Genomic DNA, 20,717 nt, shown 5'->3' with positions numbered 1-20,717 from the left:
CACCAACAGTATGGGAGATGTTTGCCCAATAAAAATACTGATCTTTTATTAATCTGTCCTTTCAAGCATCTGGAAACCCTTTCTCGGTTTCTTAAAATTAAGCAAATATTTAAATATGAAATATGAAAAAAAAAAAAATAAACCCCAAAACAAGACCAACAAACCAAAAAACCAAAACCTCAATCCACGTCATTAAAGCAGACGTAACCAAGGTGCTATGAAAACAAAGCTCTCAGCGAGCAAGTATTCCCTTACTTGGTTTAAATCTCCCGAACTATGGATGTCCATCCCGGAGCAGCCGGGGTATCTCACTGGCCGTCTGTGCTCACTGTCCTTGTCGGTGCCGGGCAGTGAACCCGCGGCCAGCCCGGGCAGCCCCGCAACAGAGGACTCGGCTGTCTGTGCCTGTGCCTGTGCCCGCCGGGCCGCGCAGCCCCGCCCGCCCCGCCGAGCCCGCCCCGCTGTGCCCGCAGCCTCCGCGGGGCTGCGAGCGGCACCCGCCGTGCCCTGCCCGTGCCCCCGCTGCCCGTGCCCCGCTCTCCGCATCCCCGCCCGCCCCGCGCTCCGCCCCGCGGGCAGCGCCGGCCGCGCAGGGGACGCGCACACGGCGCGGAGGTTGCGCGGCGCAGCGGCGGCGTTTGAACGCCAGAGGCGCGGAGGAGCCGCACCGCCCGCGCGGGCAGAGGGCAGCGGGAGGGAGCCCGGCCCGGGCAGCCCCGTGTGCGGCCGGCGGCGCTCCGGTGTGCGGTGTTAACCCTGCCCTGCCCTGCCCCTGCCGGGCCGCCCGTGCGTACCGAGCTCGGTGTCCTGGCCGGGCGGCCCCGGCCGTCGGGGCGGCCCCCGGGTGCGGAGCGCCGCGTCTGCCCCCGGCCGAGGCTGCACCGCGTCCCGCAGCGGCGGCGCCGAGCGCGCAGTCCCCGCGGAGCGGCCCCGCAGCGCAGCGCCGCCCCGGCCTTCCCGCCCCCCGCCCCGCCGCTCTACGGCAGCCGGTGGCCGCGGCAGGGTCCTTCCCCTGGACTGGGAAGGCGGCAGCAAAATCACAGCCGTGGTGTTTCGGGTTTTTTTTTTTTTTTTTTTTTTTTTTTTTTTTTTTTTTTTTTTTGGTGGGTTGGTGTTTTCCGCTGTTGGTTTTTTGTCGTTGTTGCCATTTTTTTTTTTCCTCCCCACGCTGATTTATTAGATTCTTTCATTTGCACTCCTGTTTTCCGCGGGGACTGCTGCAGCGGAGGCATCAACCTGTAGGCTGAGAGCGCCCGCCGTGGCCCGGCGCGGCTCTCGGAGGGCGCGCTGCGGAGGCACCGCCGGGCGCGGCCCCGGGACACGGGACAGGCTCGGCCCCGCGGGCGGGCGGCGGGCGGGGGAGCGGGGCCGGCCAGGGCGCCGGGGGCACCTCCCGGGGCCGGGCTGCGAGCCCAAAGGGAGACCAGCGATCTGTGCAGGAGCCCCCGAGCGGCCCCGCGTTTGCCAGGGACGGGCTGCACGGACTTCCCTCCCGCCCCCCGCAGCCGCACCGGAGAGCATCTCCGAGCCGGGGGAGGAGGAAGGGGGTGCAACAAATTGCCGCTAGCCGGGAGAAGTTGCAGTAAAGAGAGATCCCTCCCTCCCTCCCGCTCCCTCCCCTCCCCGCTCGCTCTCTCCTCCCCGAGCCGTGGCAGCGAGCGGCGGAGCGGCGGCCCGACGAGCGAGCGGCTCCCGCAGCCCGGCGATGCTGCGGCGGCTCCCGCGGAGCCTCGGCGGGGAGGGCCCGGCCCCTGCGCGCCCCGCACCGGCCGGCGGCGGCGCGCCCTGAGCGGCGGCCCCGCGCCCCCGCGGCGCAGCGGGCGCTGTTGCGCAACCCTGCCCGGCTCCCTGCCCCCGCCGCCGGCTCGGCGCGGCTCCCGCCGAGAGGAGACGGAGCGCTGATTCATGGGGCCCCGCGCCGGCCGCCTCGGCCAGGAGAGCGCGGCGCTGCCGCTGCCCCCGCGCGGGGTGTGAAGCCCCGGCCCCTCCTCCGCAGCCCCGGGCTCGCCCGCCCTGCTCGGGAGTGTGGTCCCTGCCGGGAGCCGCCGCGCCTGGCGCACGGAGGGAAGCGTTGATGCATCGCTGTGGAAATTCATTGTGTGACTTTCTGGGTATTTACTGAGTTTCAGACCGAGATGCAGCTCTTGAAAGCTTTATGGGCACTAGCAGGAGCAGCGATCTGCTGTTTTCTTATATTTGTCATCCACTCACAGTTTCTTAAAGAAGGTAATTGTATGTGCATGTCTACATATCCTATTCTTTAATACTAAGATCTTTACGAGGTGCCTTAATTATTTTTACTGTTTCCAGTATGTTCTATTTACAGCAGTGCTTTCACGCTATTTTTCCTTTCCGTTAAAGCTTTCTCAGTTTTGTTGCTTTAGATAATAGGTGGGCTTAGACTTAAATCTTTGGTAAATGTATATATATTATATGTATAGATAAATTTATATATATATATATATATATGAGATCTGTGTGATGTTTATACTCGGTCTTTTAGCTGACGTCTCATTTCTTTGTGGGGCATGTATAGTGTATAGAAAATATTTGTTGCCATCAGATGACCACAAAACAAAACAGTAGTCACCATGGGAATATTAATAAACCAAAAAACCCCTTAACAAGTAAACGTCTTATTTTTATACCAAATCAATAGGCATCCTTTGCCTTTTCCTTATTCAGTACATTCTCAATAGATGGCACTAAAGTTCTATGGAAAGGGCAGGGCAGAGCAAATCCTGGGCATTCAGCATCTTCCTTCTCCTCACTGCCCCGAAACGGAAAGAGGCCTTTGCGTGGCTTCAAGGCTCTTGTTTTTTCCACCTTGTGGTCAGAAAATTGTGATTACAGTTTACAGGAGAAAATAATGTGGATTTTGGGGCAGGCTTTCCTCTTTTTTCTTTTCTTATTTTTCCCCCTACTTGAATTGGGTGGAAAAAAATGTTTGATTGAGTGAGTGTAGAGGGATTTTCCTGGGGAGTAACCCTTGTATTGCTCCTTTTTTGTTTTGTTTTCTTTCCTCAAGAAATTAGTATTTTCTTTGTTTCCCTGCTGCTAAAATAATTAGTCCATTTGTTACTTCTATAGCAAACTGTAGTCTGAGATTCAAGTGTGAACCCTGAAAAATGTATATATATATTTAGTGGTGTATAGAAAACTCCAGTCCTGTATTTTAAGCTGTGTTAACGAAGATAATACAACAATATGAGGATTTTGGTGAACCCATTTTTTCTTTTTTACCATTGTAATATAGTTGAGAGTGTAGCTGGAGGAAAAGGAGCCAAGCTCAGCTTGGAGTGCTGGCTGTGTAAAGCAGGAAAAAAACTTTTTTGTGACTGGGACAAAGTTTCACTTAAGTCTGGGCAAAGGGACTACCTTGTAATCTCTGAAGTATCAGTACTGATTTTAATTTAGTGTCAGTCTAACCAAAGCATGGGACTCTGTGTTTTGCCAGATTGTTTTAATTTTTTTTTCCTGAAATTAATAAACTCTGATTGCCTGATTTGGTTAATTTAGAAGCATTATTCAGATACCCCCAGTGCTAAAGATTTCTCCTTTAAGAAACCTACCCATGCTGTAATTGCATTGTGTGCGATGCCTCCCACATAGTGACTTATTTAACATTTTTTTTTAAATGTTCAGACAACTGTATTTTTATATATCTTACTAATGACATGGCCTGTTTTCAGGAGGTTTTGCAGAATTTCAGGCTATTTTTTTACACTATTTGCCGTTATATTGCTTTTTTCTTTCTTCGGTCTTTCAAGGCTTGAGGTCTGTGTTACTGTAAAAGATCCTTTAAAGAGGAAGCATTTTGTTTCCCTTAAAATGTTTCATCTTGCCTTGTAGGAATAGAAAGCTAGCAAGTTACTTTATAAAAACAAAACCCATGGCGGTACATGAAGGACTTTTAACACATTTTACATTTCACTAGCAATTATAACCATTCTTGATGTGGATTGCAGACAGCAAACTGAAGCTCTTTAGCTTGTTGGATAACTTAATTACATCAGTTTGTTTATATTTGTTCCTGAACCATTTCTGCTTTCTTTAGCAATGACAACTATCTAGTGACTGTAAATTGCATGTATTGGGATAGCTGTCAGACTTTTCTTGACAGGTGCTAATCCCCACGATAGCATCTTGACCCTTTCCGTGTAATGACTTCAGCAGTGTATGTATTCCTTCCTCCCTGGAGTTTCAATAGAGACACGAATAGTTTGGTGGAGTTGAGTGAAAGTCTGCACGGTATGGCTGAGATTTTTCTTTAGGAAGAACTTTTAGAATATCCAGTAAAAGTGAATGGTTTAAGCATAAGATATTTAAATGAAGGCATATTAGAGAATGAGAAATGGATAACACTGGATTTAAGCTATATATTGTAAGCAGTTTGCAAAATAGGATTTACGTCTACTTTTTTTTTTTTTTTTTTTAAACTTGGTGTTTTATGTTGCTTTCAACAACAAAATAGAATAAGAGTGAGGAAAGAACTAACAAATAATTTACCCATATGCCTACCACATTAGTTTATTAAGTAAATATTTATGAAGAAGAATGCATGTGAGATTGCCTCACTACTTTCATAAGATTTGAAATAGTTTTCTGATGTCAGAATTATCCCTTTATATTATAATTTTATAAAAAGTTAGGAATGCTATGTTTCATTGCAGATGATGTTAGACTGTTGATTTCTGGCAAAAAGATTAATTTCCCATTGGAGCCTAATGAGCTACACAGGCTGCTGCTTGTAACTCAGCTGTATGGTCAAATTTCTAAATTTAATGCTTGGACATTTTAATGTGATCATTGCTTGTGCAGAAGGATAATTTCTTGTTGTCCCAAAGAACATTCAAATGAGCCACCAGTTTGACTAGTTTGATCAGATTAGCTGATAACACCTATCTCCTGAAACAGGTTGACAGTACAAGTCCATATACCAAACATCTCTTTTATATGCAGGACAATTGGTTTAAGAAAAATGACATGTAAAATTAAAGTTCAAATCTGATTTGTTAATGCATGGTCTTTCCATTTTTGCATATTTCATAATTACTGCTTATTATTTTTCCAGAGCTAGGTATTAACAGAAAACTGACATACTCCTCACTTAATATAAAATTATGCAGTTGCTACATGTATTTTTTTGTGTTCGTTTTCCTTTTACTCACTTGGAATTACTGATGTTGTGTGGTAGATTATGCTCTTATGACCTATTAACGCAATGTGTTTTTATAATTTCAGTTGCACTGCATGAGTATAGTGTGTAGAACTTCCATGATATCCAGCTGAAACTTTTACCATAACCAAATATTTCTTCAGTCCCATTCATAAGTATGAGATTGTATGTTGCAACAGTCAATTGAGATATTTTTCATAATTAGTGTAAATTTCATGTTGATTTCACTTTATTTCATTCCATGTACTGAAGTGGACCGGTCTTAATTCCTAAATACTTTTATAAGCATTTGTGAATTGAGGCAGTTTGGTAGTAGCATTACATTACTACCGTATAAGGGTGTTAAGAAACAATGAATGCTTGTTCTGAGATGAGTGGGAAAGAGCTGTTTAAATGTCTATTTTCATGAATATGTTTTTTTCAGGAAGTGAAGAATGGGTGACACAGGGTGCCATTTTTCCACACTTAGGCTTTTGTGTGGAAATACAGGTCGTCCTGTGGCTAATCCGTTCCCCTATGTCCAATCTGTCCTTCAGTGTTTCTAAAAGATGAATAGAGCTGTGAACCCAGAAAAGGGTATTGTGATACATAATTGCAGTCCCATGCCTGTCTGATCTTCCTGCAAAGCAGTTTAACATACTCTAGTCAGCTTCAGTCAGTATGAAGGAGTGTTTAAAATCTCAACATCAAAAACTTTGCATTCGCTATTGAAAATTAAAAGCAGCCAACTATATCCACTACCCATGCCTGATTTTCAGTGATTCATTATCTAATATTGTTTAACACATTTATTCAAAAGCAATGGAAAACATTTGGGTTGATGTTACACCCCGTCAATTGTGGGAACTCCTCTGGCCCTGACAAAGACCTCTTTCACGTAGTAGAACTTTTAACCATTCAGACACTGCAATGATGGGGAAAGGTAAAGGATACAGTTTCTAAATGTGTCTTTGAGTCTCATGGAAAGTAGGGCAGCTAGGGACTAACTTCAGAATGGTTTGTGTACATGGCAGCCAAGGTCTGTTGCAGCCCTGCAGATACTTTAAAGCTTTGTTTATGTGCTGATAGCTCATTAGGAGACAGAAATGTCTAATTTATCAAAATATCAATTTGATATTTTGAATGGCTTAGGAGATTTGGGTGATGTTAGCTTTGTTTGGAGGGGGCCTGCACAGAAGCAGATTTAATCTCAGGAATCTTGCTTAAAGTTCAGAGGATTTGAATATTCAGATCCCAAAACCATATTCCTAATCTGTTGGGTAGATGTTCAGTGAGCTCTGTAAAAAGAAGATGATTTTCTGTTGATACACTGTAATAGTTGAGACAAGAGAATTCTAGTACTTCTTTTATAACCAGATGATTATTGGCTATAAATCAAAATTTAGTATAATTTGTGCAACTTTTAGAGATACTTATATATATTAATAAGGTATCTGTTTAACAAATTTTTCATAGAAATATTTTTTTCCCCTTGGCAAAAAATAGCAATTATTGGTTACACTTGTGGGCACTTCTGTGTCAATTCTGTTTATAGGAATTAGTGTCACAATAGTGAAAAATACTACAACACTTTAAAAAAAACCTGTGCAATATTACACATAATAACTTAGCTAAGTTTTATACTTAGTATCTTTTTCCTGGCACTTTTCTATACAGATTTAAATACTTTATCCTGCTCTAAAACTACAGAAAAAGCTTTATGCATATTTTTGGTTTTAGCATGTACATTTTGACACTGATGATAATAAGGCACATATTCTATTTAGCAACCCCAAAAAACTCTGCTACTCCTCTGCTAATGTTTGAAAATGTCTAGTGACTGTACACCCAAGACGATATTTTTAAAGAGCTTTCTATTCATATAACCTGATGGCTTGAGGAAGCTGGTATTGCCAATGTTTACTGCTGTGTGAAACCTTTTGAGGAAAGGAGTTATCTTCTAAAACGTTTTGAGCCTTTGGTCCTCAAAATTTTCCTAGAAAGAACTTGAATGTGGCTTAGTATGACAGATAAATTACTATATTTTCATTTTTCTTTTATCTTTTGAACATAAAAAATACTTGGACCAGTTAAACACAGAAAGATAATTGCTTTTCAGAATGTGGGGAAAAAAAAAAAAAAAAGTTTTGGTTTATTTTATTTTTTTCAGTGTTCCCTTCTTTGCTTTACCTGTGTCTCAAACCAGTATGATACCTTGGATGCCAGATGTACTGCATATGTTACTTATTTATAGTAAAACTGAGTTGAGGACAGTGTGTCCAAGCTGCAAATTTGCTGAAAGGTTTGTTACATTTAACACGCTGTATATAATTTTTTTATATTGTCTATCTTCCATACATTTCTTGGGAGGGGTGTTGTGAAGAGGCAGATATGAATGATATTTTCAGTGCAGGAAATCAGGGTAGAGAGAGGTACAGAATGCAGGAGTGGAAGGTTTACTTCTCCCATCCAGGAAACAGAATTGGCGGTTGAAAAGCCCTAAGCTTGAATAAGGGCTACATAGGAAAGAAAATGTGAAAGGTATCCAGTCTTTCTTTGCATTTTTGATGTAGTTTTATGGCAGCTACATAGAATTAAGACCCAGTTCAGTAGCTGTGTGATGGTGTGTGGCACATTGGAGCTGCAGAAAAATGAGAAGACCTCTTGCTTTGAGATAAAATATCTTTGTATTTGAAATTTTTTGATGTTTCCAGTTTGCTGTTTTTTGTTTCTTTCTCTTTTTCAATAGAATTAGAAATGTGTAGCAGTGAAAGGAAGCAACACAGACAAAATTCTCAATCATTTTCTTTTCAGGGAGGCAGGAAAGATGTTCTCTATGTGGCATCTGCTGTGCTGGGGTGTACCAAGAGGGGGAGTCTGACAGGTTTTCTACCAATGGGAGGAAGCTTTGAAATAGTGTTTCACTTTGGGCATTCAATATGAACGACTTCTATGTCTTCACAGGGAGCTGCACCATCGATGGTGTAAATCTGGTTTTCCCGACTGAGCAACTTAAAAAAAGCCATTAGTAAGAGATTTTTCAGTAGCCTTTTTACGATTGCCTGTTTTCATAGCCCAGGAGCACAAGTGATGAATTATTGACCTTTCTCAGCATTTATCTGCACTACCTGTTCCTAAAGGCAGTACCATAGACTGCTGTGAGTCACATCATACAAAAGTGCATCCTTTTTAGATCTGTTGGTTAATATTTATTTTTCTTGTTTCTTAGCAGGCATACACTGTATCAAATATTAAACTACCCAAACAAGAGACACACAACTGAGAGTTTTTGAAACTGAACTAAAAGGGCCAAATGAAAAAAAAAAAAAAAGCATGTATTTACAAGTTGAGTTCAGTATAATATCGCTGAGAGAAGCCATATTTTTTTAAAAGTCACTAGTCAAAATCTAAATAAAATTATTCTCTTCACATATATATTTTTTAAAAGTGTTTTATAATCACATGAAGAAATGACACAACACAATTGTACTAATTAAAATAACAGTATTTTTTTCTGGTAGTATTTAAATATCCCAGTTAGAATTGATCACTCAGCTGAGTATGGCTGGCCAACTGGGCTATCTCTTCCACCCAGTATTGCATTGTAGCTAAGATTTATTTTTCTTAGAAGTTATATCCTTGTGCTACTTATAACCCATACTGATAGTATATTCTGTTTAGTAAAATCCTATTATTTGCCTAAATGTGCTTTCTGTGGTTGTACTAGAAATCCAACAGAAATCAACATAGTGAATCTGCCTATTCATTATATTTTACCTTTGGCACCACATCAGTTCACAAGTAAGTCTTACTCAGAGCAATAGATCTTCCTACTAATTGTTGTTAGTCTTGTAAAAAGCAATGAGTAACGTTTGGAATGTGTCCAAACAAGAAATTAACATAGAAATAAACAATACCAATATTTTCTTAAGGCAGACTGTGTACTAATGTGTGTTTTCACATGAGTGATGTATTTTTTTTGACCATATTAAGGAGAGGAGATGGTATTAATTTATCAGGTAAAAAAAAATATTTGTAATATGGAAGTATTTTTTGAACCTCAGGTTCTTTTTAATATTCCACAAGGCTATGTGGTGTTTCAAAGTCTGGGTGTTTAATTGCAATCACACATGAGAAAAGATTAAGTGGATGCACAGGGGAACAAAGGGAATATCTAAAACTTTAGGAGATATGACCTAGAAAAAAGAACTAAACCACTAGTATTACCAAGTTCAGAGAGGAGATTACTAGCATGGTAAGAGATTTCAGTGGGTAAAATTCTACCTTGGGAATAACGAACCATCCTTTCTATAAAGTGGGAAGATCACAAAAAGCAATGAATGCAAACTGATTTGAGGGAAATTTAAGCTAGACGTTGGGAAAGGTCACAGCAGGACAGATTTGTGCTGGTGTTTTAGGGAGGACTTGCCATTGGCAAGAACAGTTAAGCATTGAAATAGATTTTCTTGAGAAGTTGTGGAATAGGAGAGTTTTATTTTCAGATTACAATCTTGTCTGTTGGGAATGGTATTCTTAAATTGAAGCAGATAGGTGGACCAGGTGATTTCTTGAAGTCCCTTGAAGTCTGATTCTCTGAAATGTGCACTTACCTAAAACTTTCACCTTAGGAAGGTGAAAGATATTTAAACATCTAACTTTAGGGCAGTTTTCTGTTGGCCACTGAAGTCAATAGGCTCATGAGAAATTGTCCAAGGGTCTGAAAGTATCAGAGAAGAAAAAAAATCCAAGAAATCAGCCAGTGTTTTAAGTATTTTATTAGCTAAATCACACCTTTTTTTTTTTTTTTTTTTTTTTTTTGAGTTACAGATGTAATTTAAAAACAAAACAAAAAACCAGAAAATATCATAATTCATGTAAATAAAGATTACTTTTAAAGTACTGTTTATGTTGCAGCTGTTTAGGACTTAAAGGTGTCCTAAATCAGGACCGTACTCTGTTTGTGCTTCTTCATATGCAATGAGCAGTGAAATAGAGATATTAGTCTAATTCACATTTTGGTATTTTTATAAGATGTGGATTTGTGTTAAGGATTGTTTGTTTTTGCCAGTCTGCTGCTCTTGTTATGTGAAGGGCTTATCTTCAGGTTACCCTGTGACTACTTTGACCTCTGGTATGGGAAACACAGAACCTGCCTCATGACAGGGTGAGCTGCAAATGGCTTTGTAAAGTCCTCTGTTAGCATGTGCCTGTTCAGTGCTGTGAGGGATTAAAAGCTTTGTGTTCACTGCAGCCTGTAGTGGTGTGTATCTTAATGTGGTACTGTCCAATTTTTAGATGTCTGTGTAGTTCCAAATCTAGTAGCAAAAGGATAATTAGCAAATTGTGCTGACAGAAATGATTGTGAGTTGATATAAGGACAAGGAGGGATCACTCACTAATTACCATCACAGACAAATTCTTCTTAATAAAGAATTAATTCTGGGAAGAATTAATTTAATTTATTGCCAATGAAAATCAGAGTAGAGTCAAAAGAAATAAACCCAAATGTTAAAACACCTTCACCCCCTGATTCCCTTTCTCCTGGGCTTCACTTTGCTCCCAGTTTTTCTGCCTTCTCCCCTGAGTGGTGCAAGGGGATGGGGAAGACGGGTTGCAATCAGGTCATCACACATTATCATTGTTGCTCCTTCCTCTTCATACACTTCCTCATCTCCAGCATGGCATCCCTCCTATGGAAGACAGTCTTCATAAACTTCTCCAGCATGGGTCCTTCCATGGGGTTAGTCAATCAGGGACAGACTGCTGCAGCATGGGAATCTCTGCTCTGACACCTGAAGCACCTTCTCCCCTTCTTCACTGGCCTTGGTGTCAGCAGGGCTGTCTGTTTCTCTCCCATGTTCTCACTCCTCTTTTTTGAATGCTTCTGGTGTTGCACAGATTCCATGCCCCGTCCCCCTCTTTAAATAAGTTGTTGCAGAGGTGCTGCCACCATCACTGCTGGACTCAGTTCTGGCCTGCTCCATGTCCATCTTGGGACTCGTTGGCATTGGCTTCCTTGGACACAGGGGAAGCTCCCAGCAGCTTCTCACAGAAGACACCTCTAAAGTCTCCCAATCTCTCCCCAGACATTGCCATGCAAACCAAATATATTTATAGTCCACAGCTTGTGCTTGGAGCAAGTTATTTGTGGAATCACTTTTTGTCTGTGGAACAGTTATGCACTACTGATGTTTTCTACTTAGAGATGTAGAAGACCTGGGTACTAGTTCTTGTTTTCTTGACCAGCACTAACATTTCTTAAAATACAGGAAATGAACAAGTCTTTTTAAGTTACTGTATTGCAAGTTAAAATTTCTTTGTCCCTTTACACTAGTTTTTGAAGAAAGCACTTGCATTTTATGTGTTTCTGTGTTGACTGCTAATTAATCTAGACAATGATGTTATATGATATCTTTTACAATTTGCTACTGTTTTTATTGTAATAAATTACTTTTTTTTTTTTTTTTCTGCATTATTCTTTCAATACAAATTTATGGCCTTAAGCAAGAAGTAAACCAAACCTCTGTTCCATTATTCAGAGTTGCACATATTTTGGAGACGAATCTGGGAATAGATTTAGCCTCAAGAGAATCAAACAGTTGTTTTAAACGGTCAGTGCTTGAGTATCACCTTGCTGATGGCTATGAACTAATTGAGATTAAACTAAAATGGTTGTGAAGATGCTTTCTCTTCCTGTGCATCAGCTGGTCCCATTATCTGTTAGTCCTTTAAAAGTATTATTCGGTCATTAAGAAAAATGAATGTTCTTTTTTATTCCTCTTTTGTTCTAGCTTTTGCCTTTGTTTTTATAATATATGCTGGTAGATGAAGTAAAGAGTCTTCAGCTTCATTTATTGTGAAAAGATCTTGTAACTGTTTTAAGCATTTTTGTGTACTTGGCTATAAAACTATATAGATTGTACCAGATGCTGCTTTATCTTATTTTATAGAATTATAATGGATGCTGATGAGTTTTAGATGCAAGCCTTTAAAGATAAAAACCACATTGCTGTGTGTCATTTTCTTTGGTAGAATATAGTAACAGCCCCATTTTGTTGACTCTTTTCACCTTTTCATTATTTTGATTAACATTTTACTAAAATGTTTCATATTTTAATGTTCTAAGAAGTTCTATGTCTTCCCTAAAGACTATTAAAATGTTAAACATCTATTTTACCTGTTATTTAGAGAATAGTGTCATGATTTTCAGGTGGGCTGAGGACTCATGAACTCCCATTACCTGCAGTTAGAGACTATATGATGAAACATGGATTGAGCATTTTCTTGGCCATGTCCACCTACTTATTTAATGTCAAGGCCCAATAGATTTATTATAATTACTGGTTAATTCATAACTAGACAAATATCCATTTTTTGTGATATATAGACATCACTTGTAGTGTTAAGTATTTATAAAGAAAGACATTATATGCTTAATTAGCAGAAGTTTTTCATTTTTGTTGCACTTTTCTGATCCCAAAAGTATTTTGCAAACCACACATGACTTTTCACTTAAGCAAACTTAAACTTTGGTAACAGCCTTAAGAAAGTAAATCTGTAAGGTATGAATGTTAAAGGAACAGTATGATTGTTTGATGTTAGAAATGAAGTCTTGTCTCCATTGAAATTGAGGTTGAACTTCTTGCTGTTTCCATTTATGCTCCTGTGCAGCATTGAGGTTCTACTTTCGTATATTTTTGCCTTGTTTTATTGACCTGGGAAAGTGTCCTTTCCATCTGTAAGGTGTGTGAGGTAAACGTCTTTGAAAGATAATCCCTACTGAAACTCTTTGAAAACAACTGATTAAAGAATGTATTTAACTGGGAAGGTTCTGCTTCACACTGAGATTTCCTGTCCCATACTTGGGCACTGCAGCTCCTGATGACTCTGTTTTCTGATGCTAAAGTGAGGTTATTTTCCTTATTCCACAGATTCTAAAAATTATGTCTGTTGTGCAACTTCATACTTCAATGCAGTGAATTATCAGTGTTAGTAGTATGTGCTTCTACTTGATTATGCACTTAGGCCTTATCTAGAGCCAGAACCGTATTCTTGCAGTCACTTAACAAATTTTGAAACACTCGCTGTTCACAGAACTGCAAGAAAAAGATTGTTAAATTATACATGAGCAAGTAGTTAAAATAACAGAAGTTAAGAAATATAATTTCTCCTCAGTGTCTCTTCACAGGCATAATGCTTTTCGTCATCTAGAATTGCTTAATTTCTTCAGTTCTTGTCTACTTTTAGCTTCTCTCTTGCATGCTCTCCCAAGAGAATGCAGCTTCCTTCTGCATGCACCCATGGGAACACGGACAAAAAATGAGATGGTCAAGGGATCTTATGATTCTGAACACTTTTTTCTCCCTTAGTTTTTAGGCTCTCTTAGAAATAACTTCAATGTTCACTCTGCCTGTGTGCTTATATAAGTAGAGCCTTGATTGTCCCTCTACTTATTATAAAATTGTTACAGTCTGATTTTTAGTTTAGAATAAGGCTGGCTGCATGGTCTAGTTAGCATTAGGGCATTAGGGTTTTGTGTATTAACTAATGAATTACCAGTATCCTGATTTAATTTTGTTACATTAGAGTCTGAATTTTTTTTTCTAATACTGACAGAGAACTAGAATGAACATGGACTTTGTGCCCTTTTAATAAGTCATTCATCTTTGCTAGATGGTTATTTTTCACTAGATTACTTGGTAGCAAACTTCCAGACAACTGGTGCCTTAGAAAGACAGCGGAGATCACAAAATCACAGAGTGGTTTGGTTTGGAAGGGACCTTAGAGATGATCTATTTTAATCCCCTTCCATAAGCAGGGACATTATTTACTAGAGCAGGTTGCTTAGATGCCTATGTTGGGGAGACCAAGTTTTATATCTTGTTAACCTCCTACATTTTCACATGCATTTTATTGTATTGTCATGTTTTTAAGTTTTCTTCCTCACTTTTGTGAGCTCCATTATAACAGCTAAAATGGATTAGATTTATAATAATATTTAATATGAAGCTCAGTTCATAGAAATTATGTATGTTTAGTAATAGTGTAAAATAAATTGAAAGTCTCTATTTATTACTGGTACTTTAATGAGTAGATTGAAAATTCTTGTTGGTTCACAAGTTGAGATTTGCGAGTCTTTTTTTTCAGCAGACAAGAAATGGGAGTCAAATTAAAAGGAGTAGTTTTTCTGTCAGATTCATTCTAATGCTGTGACTCTCTGACATGATGGTGAAGATGTCAGATCTATCTCTGGGCTTACATAATTCCTGTAATGTTCACTGTAACAGGAACTGCAGGCACCTGTGCATCCTAAGGCAGGCAGGTTCTTGAATTCAGTAAATCTATGCAGTACTAGAGAGGTGTATCAAAACAGAATTTTCTTCATAAATAAACAGAGCAGTCATAGTATCTTTTCCAGATTCATTAATTTTTGTTAAAAAAAAGAAAAAAAAACCAATAAAATGGGTTTTCAATGGAATTAGTAAAAAAGGCAAGAAAAGGACTGAAATGTGCAGCATATTTTCATTTTCTAGATGTTTATATTTCTAAAAGTCAAAGAGAAACCTTTGCTATAGAACTCATTTGTTTGATTGCTTTTTTCTGCACTTATTTATTGTTATGGTTTAAAAGTCAAGGTTGAGCAGAGATGTGCTTACAAACTGTGCTTTAATCCTAACTTCTCCCTGTAGCTTCATCTTTTAATATAAACTGTAGCCATTAAAAGTAAAAAGCTGTTCTGATTCCATATATGAGAAAAAATTATGTACAAACACAAAAGAAATACAGAATTTGTAATGAAGCCTTAATGTTAATTTACATTTTGAAAAAAAAACCCAAAAAAAGTTGCCATAGTAACATGTAGGTTGCAAAAATTTTCTCAATCTGATGTATTAGACTCAGGGAACTCTCAACTTGCATGACACGTTTCTCTAGTTTTGTGAATAAAAGCATAATTCTGTATATTTGGCCACAAATTTGTGCAAAACATAAAAAAAATGCAGGCATTAGTAAGTTATGCAAACGGAGTCTTTTCCAATCAGCTTTCTAATTATGTTTTTCCTAAGATAATTGCTGTTTTGAATCTTTTTCCCTAAAAAATAAGTAGAATATGTAGGTGCTTTTCAATATAAGATTTTGTTGCATCTCTGTTGCTCAGCACCGTGCAGTTAATATTGATGATTTTTAAACATCCAGGGCACTATATTCTGTCAGTTCCCATAAATTTCTTTTTAATTCTGTTAAAATGGTTAACTTTTTTTCTCTAGAACAAACTTATTAATAATATTTTTATATACAACAGGGATTTGCTGAACAGATGAAAAATAAAGTTTAATAACAGGATTCATTTTTACTATTTTAAAAGGCCAGTTTTAATATTCTGCACTGTAAGTATTGTAAACTCTAGTTCTGAATGCCATGGGCTGATCTGTTACCTTTCTAACTCTACATGCAGCCAAACTGAACAAATAACTTTTATGGAACAATTTGCAGGGTCAGTTTTGTTAACTAATTAATTTACTGCATATCTCAACTCTCAGCAAACAGTCAGCTTTTATTTTCAGTGCTACTTATATATTTAAACTGATTAGGAATTATGTATGAAATAATGTTTTCACCTAACCATTGTCTAATGCTTTCTAAGTATCTCTGTGTTGCATCCATCCCTACTGATGATGGCCAGTGACCTTTTGACTGGTGGAAGGTTTGAGCTATATAACTTTTAAGGTGAAGTTTTTGCTGATGTCTGATACAGTTGAGTGCTATAGCTTGGGTTAATATTTCCACACTGGTGTGTTAGATTTAATGATAGGTCTCATTTTTACATATGTTAAATGCAATAACAGGAAGTACTTATGACTAGATAGCACTAATGTATACCACATTACCATTTTTCAGCTGCAGTTCTGTTGCAAAGTCTCCTTTTCCATTATAAATTTTTAGTATATATATATTTTAGTTAACATTTATTCTTTCCTATAGAATCATAAAAAATAAGTCAAAATCCTATATAAAATCCTATACAATCCTATAAAAAATAAGTCAAAAGAGCAGATCTGACTACACCTGGACAATTATTTTGCTTTCAGACCTCTCATGATGGAGATTCTACAGCTTTCCTAGATTTTCATGCTGCACTCATCTGTTATGTCTGCATTTACTCTTGAGTGGTTGCTGTGGTATCAATCATTTTGTCATGTGGGAAGACTGGAGCAGAAAGCACACACACACACATACAGAGCTCTTTGAAATCCTAACATACTTAACCCAATTAAATTGTAAAGATAGTACTTTATGTGTGATTGCTGGGTTGCAATTGCAGAATGTGGTGAATAGCAAATCAAAAAGCAGTGTTCAGTTGCTGCTGGGGTGGAGGAAGACTTGCTGAGGAAACCCAGAGTCAGTGATGAAATGTAGCATCCCTAGCTGAGAAGGTACTTGGACAATCCTGTAATTCCTTGGTCTCTGTCCCTGAGGGACCAGCAGCCATTTTTCTATGGCAATTTTTTTTCAAATTTTTTTTGCACCTCATACAAGAGTGTTTTAAACGCATGAGATGCATGTTCTCTGGTTTTCCTTATTAGGCTGTTTCTACTGAACTCACAAAGCTAACATTCCTTCAGTAACCAGTAACTGGCCATGATTTGTCTTTCTAATCCCATCCTGAAGATTTTACATTCTGAGAGGCCCCTGCCTCACATCACTGCAACATCAAAATGGCTTCCTGTACTGCCCTGGCTACTCATCCTCTGCTTTCCCAAAATATCCCAGGTCAACAGACCACTAGTGGTTTTAGAGTTTGCCAAGGGCTGCTATTTAATGATATTCCAGAGTTTTTAAATGCAAGTCCATGCATTTTACTGTTTAGGAATAGCATTCATGAAGCTCTGACCACCCCTGTGGTTGTCCTGGACTTGCAACATGTCCTGTGAGCACAGGTCATAACAATTCCATTTGATATTATGACTAATGTCTTTGTGCTGATGATTTGCTTCCCATGGAAAGGTAAATGTGTAAGGGAGAATTGTACTGACTTTTTTTCCTGTTTTAAAACTACATGAATTCCTCTTCATTTGAGGTATAGAAGGTATTCAAAGCAGCACTTTGAAGGTACTCAAAACTGCAAATTATTCAAAACAATCTTTCTCTCCTGAAAGTTTTGAATGAGGTCACTAGCAAATCTCTATCCAATGGGATATAAAAAAATCATGTTTTAAATCCATTTTTATGGAAACATTTGGTACTTGGGAGTATTTAGGACACGCAGTTGCTACTGTTGACAATCTTGAGTATTTTTGAAAATCATCCATCTCTAATTGCTGCTCTGTGCAGTCTAACTTTGTGTTTCTGTTTTCCAAAGTCTTAGCAAATATGTAGCTTATTTCTTTATGACAGAGACTGTAACTAAATTTCATGTTGGAGGGCAAAGTCTATGAGGAAATATTCCTTGCATATCCTTAGCTAAGGTCCATGTTCTGCATTTTTGTATCAGCGTGCTGCAGAGGATGGCAGCTCTCTGGGGCTGGGGTGTTGGACCCCTGGGAGAGCTGGACCTGTCCCAGCACAGCCCAGGGCCAGGCAACCAGGGGCACAGGGATAGCCCTGGTCCCCTCCCTGGGAACAGGGACAGGCCAGACCCATGGCTGGACAGGGAAGGGCTGTAGAGGGCTGGAGACCAGTCCTGCTGTGGTATCACTGGGTTGGGGGCTGATGGCCCTGTGGGCTGGAATGAGGTCCGAGGGTGTGGGCAGGGTGTGCTGAGCAAGGACATTGGCACCTTCAGGGCACTGATGTTGTATCTGTTTTTGTAGCTGGTCCACTAAGAAAGTCCCTTGAACGTGCTCTAAATGCATCAGGAGACTGCTAGCATTCACTGACACACTGCATTTTGCACTTTTTGCATATTATGTGGCAGACTTAAAGACCATGCACATTACTCTATGAATATGGTAATGGGTCCTGAAGGAGCTGTGTGGCATGGCACTTGAAGAAAAATTGAGCCCTGTGCTTGGGGTGACTGATACATTGCTGCACAATATCAGTTCTTCGAGGAAGTAGGATCAGTGCTTCTGAAAATGTCACTTCTTCAGAAGAATAGAAAAGGAATACAAGAATGGTGGGTTAATACTGAATTGAACTGCATTGGACTTCCTTTAATGTTATCTAACTGATGTTATCAGTTAGGTCCTCCATCTCTAAACTGTGTTGCAATGAAAGGTTTGCTGCGTTTTAATCGTACCTGAAAGTCTTAGAAAAGCATGAAGTTGTCTTCTGTGGATGTGACTTTGTGAAACATTTTGGGATGCAGGATCCACTGCAGGATACTTTTAAACTAGTACTTTTATCTCCTCTCAATTTTCCTTTATTCTACGTGATGCTTCAGACAATGAATAGGGATAGTTTCTACAATGAATGGACTGTGTTGTCATGACACAGAATTTAGGAATTGTAGTATCACATAGAAGGACACACTTAAAAGTAACAAAAGTATGTGGTTTCACATTGCAATCTTTAATTGTAGAAATTAGGTGCAAACTATGCATGGTTGAATTTTTTTTTCCTCTCTCTATATTGCTTATTGTGATGTTACAACAATATGACTTGCATCCTCACAAGTAAAGTAATACTTAACTGTACTTGTGACAGTGACAGAGTAGCTCATATTTCAGATATTGTATGCTTAATTCATATATAAACATATTGATTTATTAAAATCGCAGTAATACAAAGTGCCCTTTGTATTATTGTATACAAAAGACAGGCTGCAATGTCAATGAGAGCCACATTGTCCTTCTGGGAGATAATTTCCATAGTCTGTAATTATGATTTCTCAAAGGACATTTGAAAGAACTATGCTATGCTGCAGGTAAATGAGTAACCAGAACTCTTAGAAATTCATTCAGCTTGAACAGTGTGTACTCTTTTTTAACTCTGCAAGTGTCTCAGATCATATCTGTGTGCAGTGAATGTGCAACGTACAACGAAGCTTTGCTGGTCATCCCTTTCTACCAAAGCTTTACTTTGTGTTTTGGTTGTATCACAGTCCAGCTGTCCTGGAAGTTTATGTACAGTTTTGAGGCTTGACAGGCTTAAATGCATATTTGTGGATGGTGGTTTGACCAAATTTCAGTTTAGCTGTGAGAGTGACTGCTAGCAGCAGTGTGGATGTGCTGTACTTGTGAGGGATCTTGCCTACATGTTCATTTCCATCTCATATGAAATGTGTTTTTTGTTCTCAGTTGTATATAATTACTGGAGTTTGGGTTATGGATGAAAACAGGAAATATTGTGATCACATACATGGTATACTTATTGAATCTTTAATGAAAGAAAGTGGTGAAAGGATTATTTATATTTGTGATGCATGCTTTCCATGTTCTTAATATGCAAAAAATATTCTGTTTTATATATTTTTACTTTTTAGTAATGAAACTTGAGTTAGCATGTTTAAAGTGCATGTTTATACTCTGAGATGTACATACACTGTGAACATGAAACTTAAAAATATGTAATAATGAAACTTAAAAATATATCATAAATACTGTATGGAGGGGACTTAAATGTTATGACTAAATACTTATTAGTATATGTCATTAGTTTTAATGAACTTGGTTTTTCAAAGGTTTGTAACAAGGGGTGGAAAATGGAGACTAATTCTAGACCTGCCAGCTAGTCACAGACAATTGCTGCCTATAGTCAGTAGATTCTGAACTTGCACACTGGAGCATTTGTTGGCAAAAAGCTTTGTCAGCCCTAACTACAAGTATCGTGTTTCCTTATAAATGTAAAGTTATTAGACTTAAACACCGTAGGTCCCATCTCTCTTTTGATCAGCTCTGCAGCTGTTCTGTTGCTCAAGCCCTTTTACTCTCTCCTTTGCGCTTTCAACATTTGTTCATCTAATTAAATTTTTCAAGTTGAACACCAGAACTTTGTAGGCCATATCAGTCAACTACATTATATTCTGTCTATAAACTGAGTTTGTCGAAGATTTTTTCACCTCTTAATCCCATCATAGGCTGTTTCAGATTTTCATTGCTTTTTTTTACTGGAAATCTGATTTTTTCCTCCTTAATTTATTTCTGATAGTGTCCATTTGTTATTTTACACTTTTCCTCATTCCACTATGTGTATGCATTTGAATTATTAATAAACCTTTTTTCCTTCTTTGCCTTTATTTTGCCTTGCTGAAGAAAAATAAACATTTTTCCAGCTTTGCTTCAGAATGTGCACATGTAGTACCCTTGTCATTACTTCTTTTCCCCACAAACAGTGGCTTGAAAAAGTATAATCTTATTTTAGCTGTCTTGCAGTGGTGTTGAATGCTAATACTAATACTTACCTCTCTTTTCTTAGCATTACCTCTTCCATTCCCATTTGTTAGGATAGCAGTTGTCCTTTCACAGCCACATAAGGGTGATAGTGTACCATGAATCTGTCATCAGTTCATCATTTTAGTCCTTTTTTTCTCCTCTGTCATTTCCAACCAGTAAATTCCCACATTTTTCATTTAAATTATTTTAAATTCCAGCCTACCTGGCTTTCCATTTCATTGTTCTCA

General features: G+C 39.0%; 1 protein-coding gene across 1 annotated transcript in view; it reads left to right on the top strand.

The window, feature by feature from the left end:
- Positions 1-2,135: 2,135 nt before the first annotated feature.
- TAFA5 (TAFA chemokine like family member 5) overlaps positions 2,136-20,717 on the top strand; it is a gene marked incomplete at its 5' end in the record, with an annotated part of 293,171 nt that continues 274,589 nt past the window's right edge. Inside the window, one exon of the mRNA XM_083860063.1 lies at positions 2,136-2,226. Within this exon, the coding sequence (XP_083716189.1) occupies positions 2,136-2,226 (91 nt within the window). The remainder of the gene's footprint in view (positions 2,227-20,717) is intronic.

Source organism: Zosterops lateralis, assembly GCF_965231275.1.
Source record: "Zosterops lateralis genome assembly, chromosome: 4".
In the NCBI taxonomy this organism is placed as follows: Eukaryota; Metazoa; Chordata; class Aves; order Passeriformes; family Zosteropidae; genus Zosterops; species Zosterops lateralis.
Note: the sequence above shows the minus strand (reverse complement) of the source record. Positions and strands in the feature narration are given on the sequence as shown.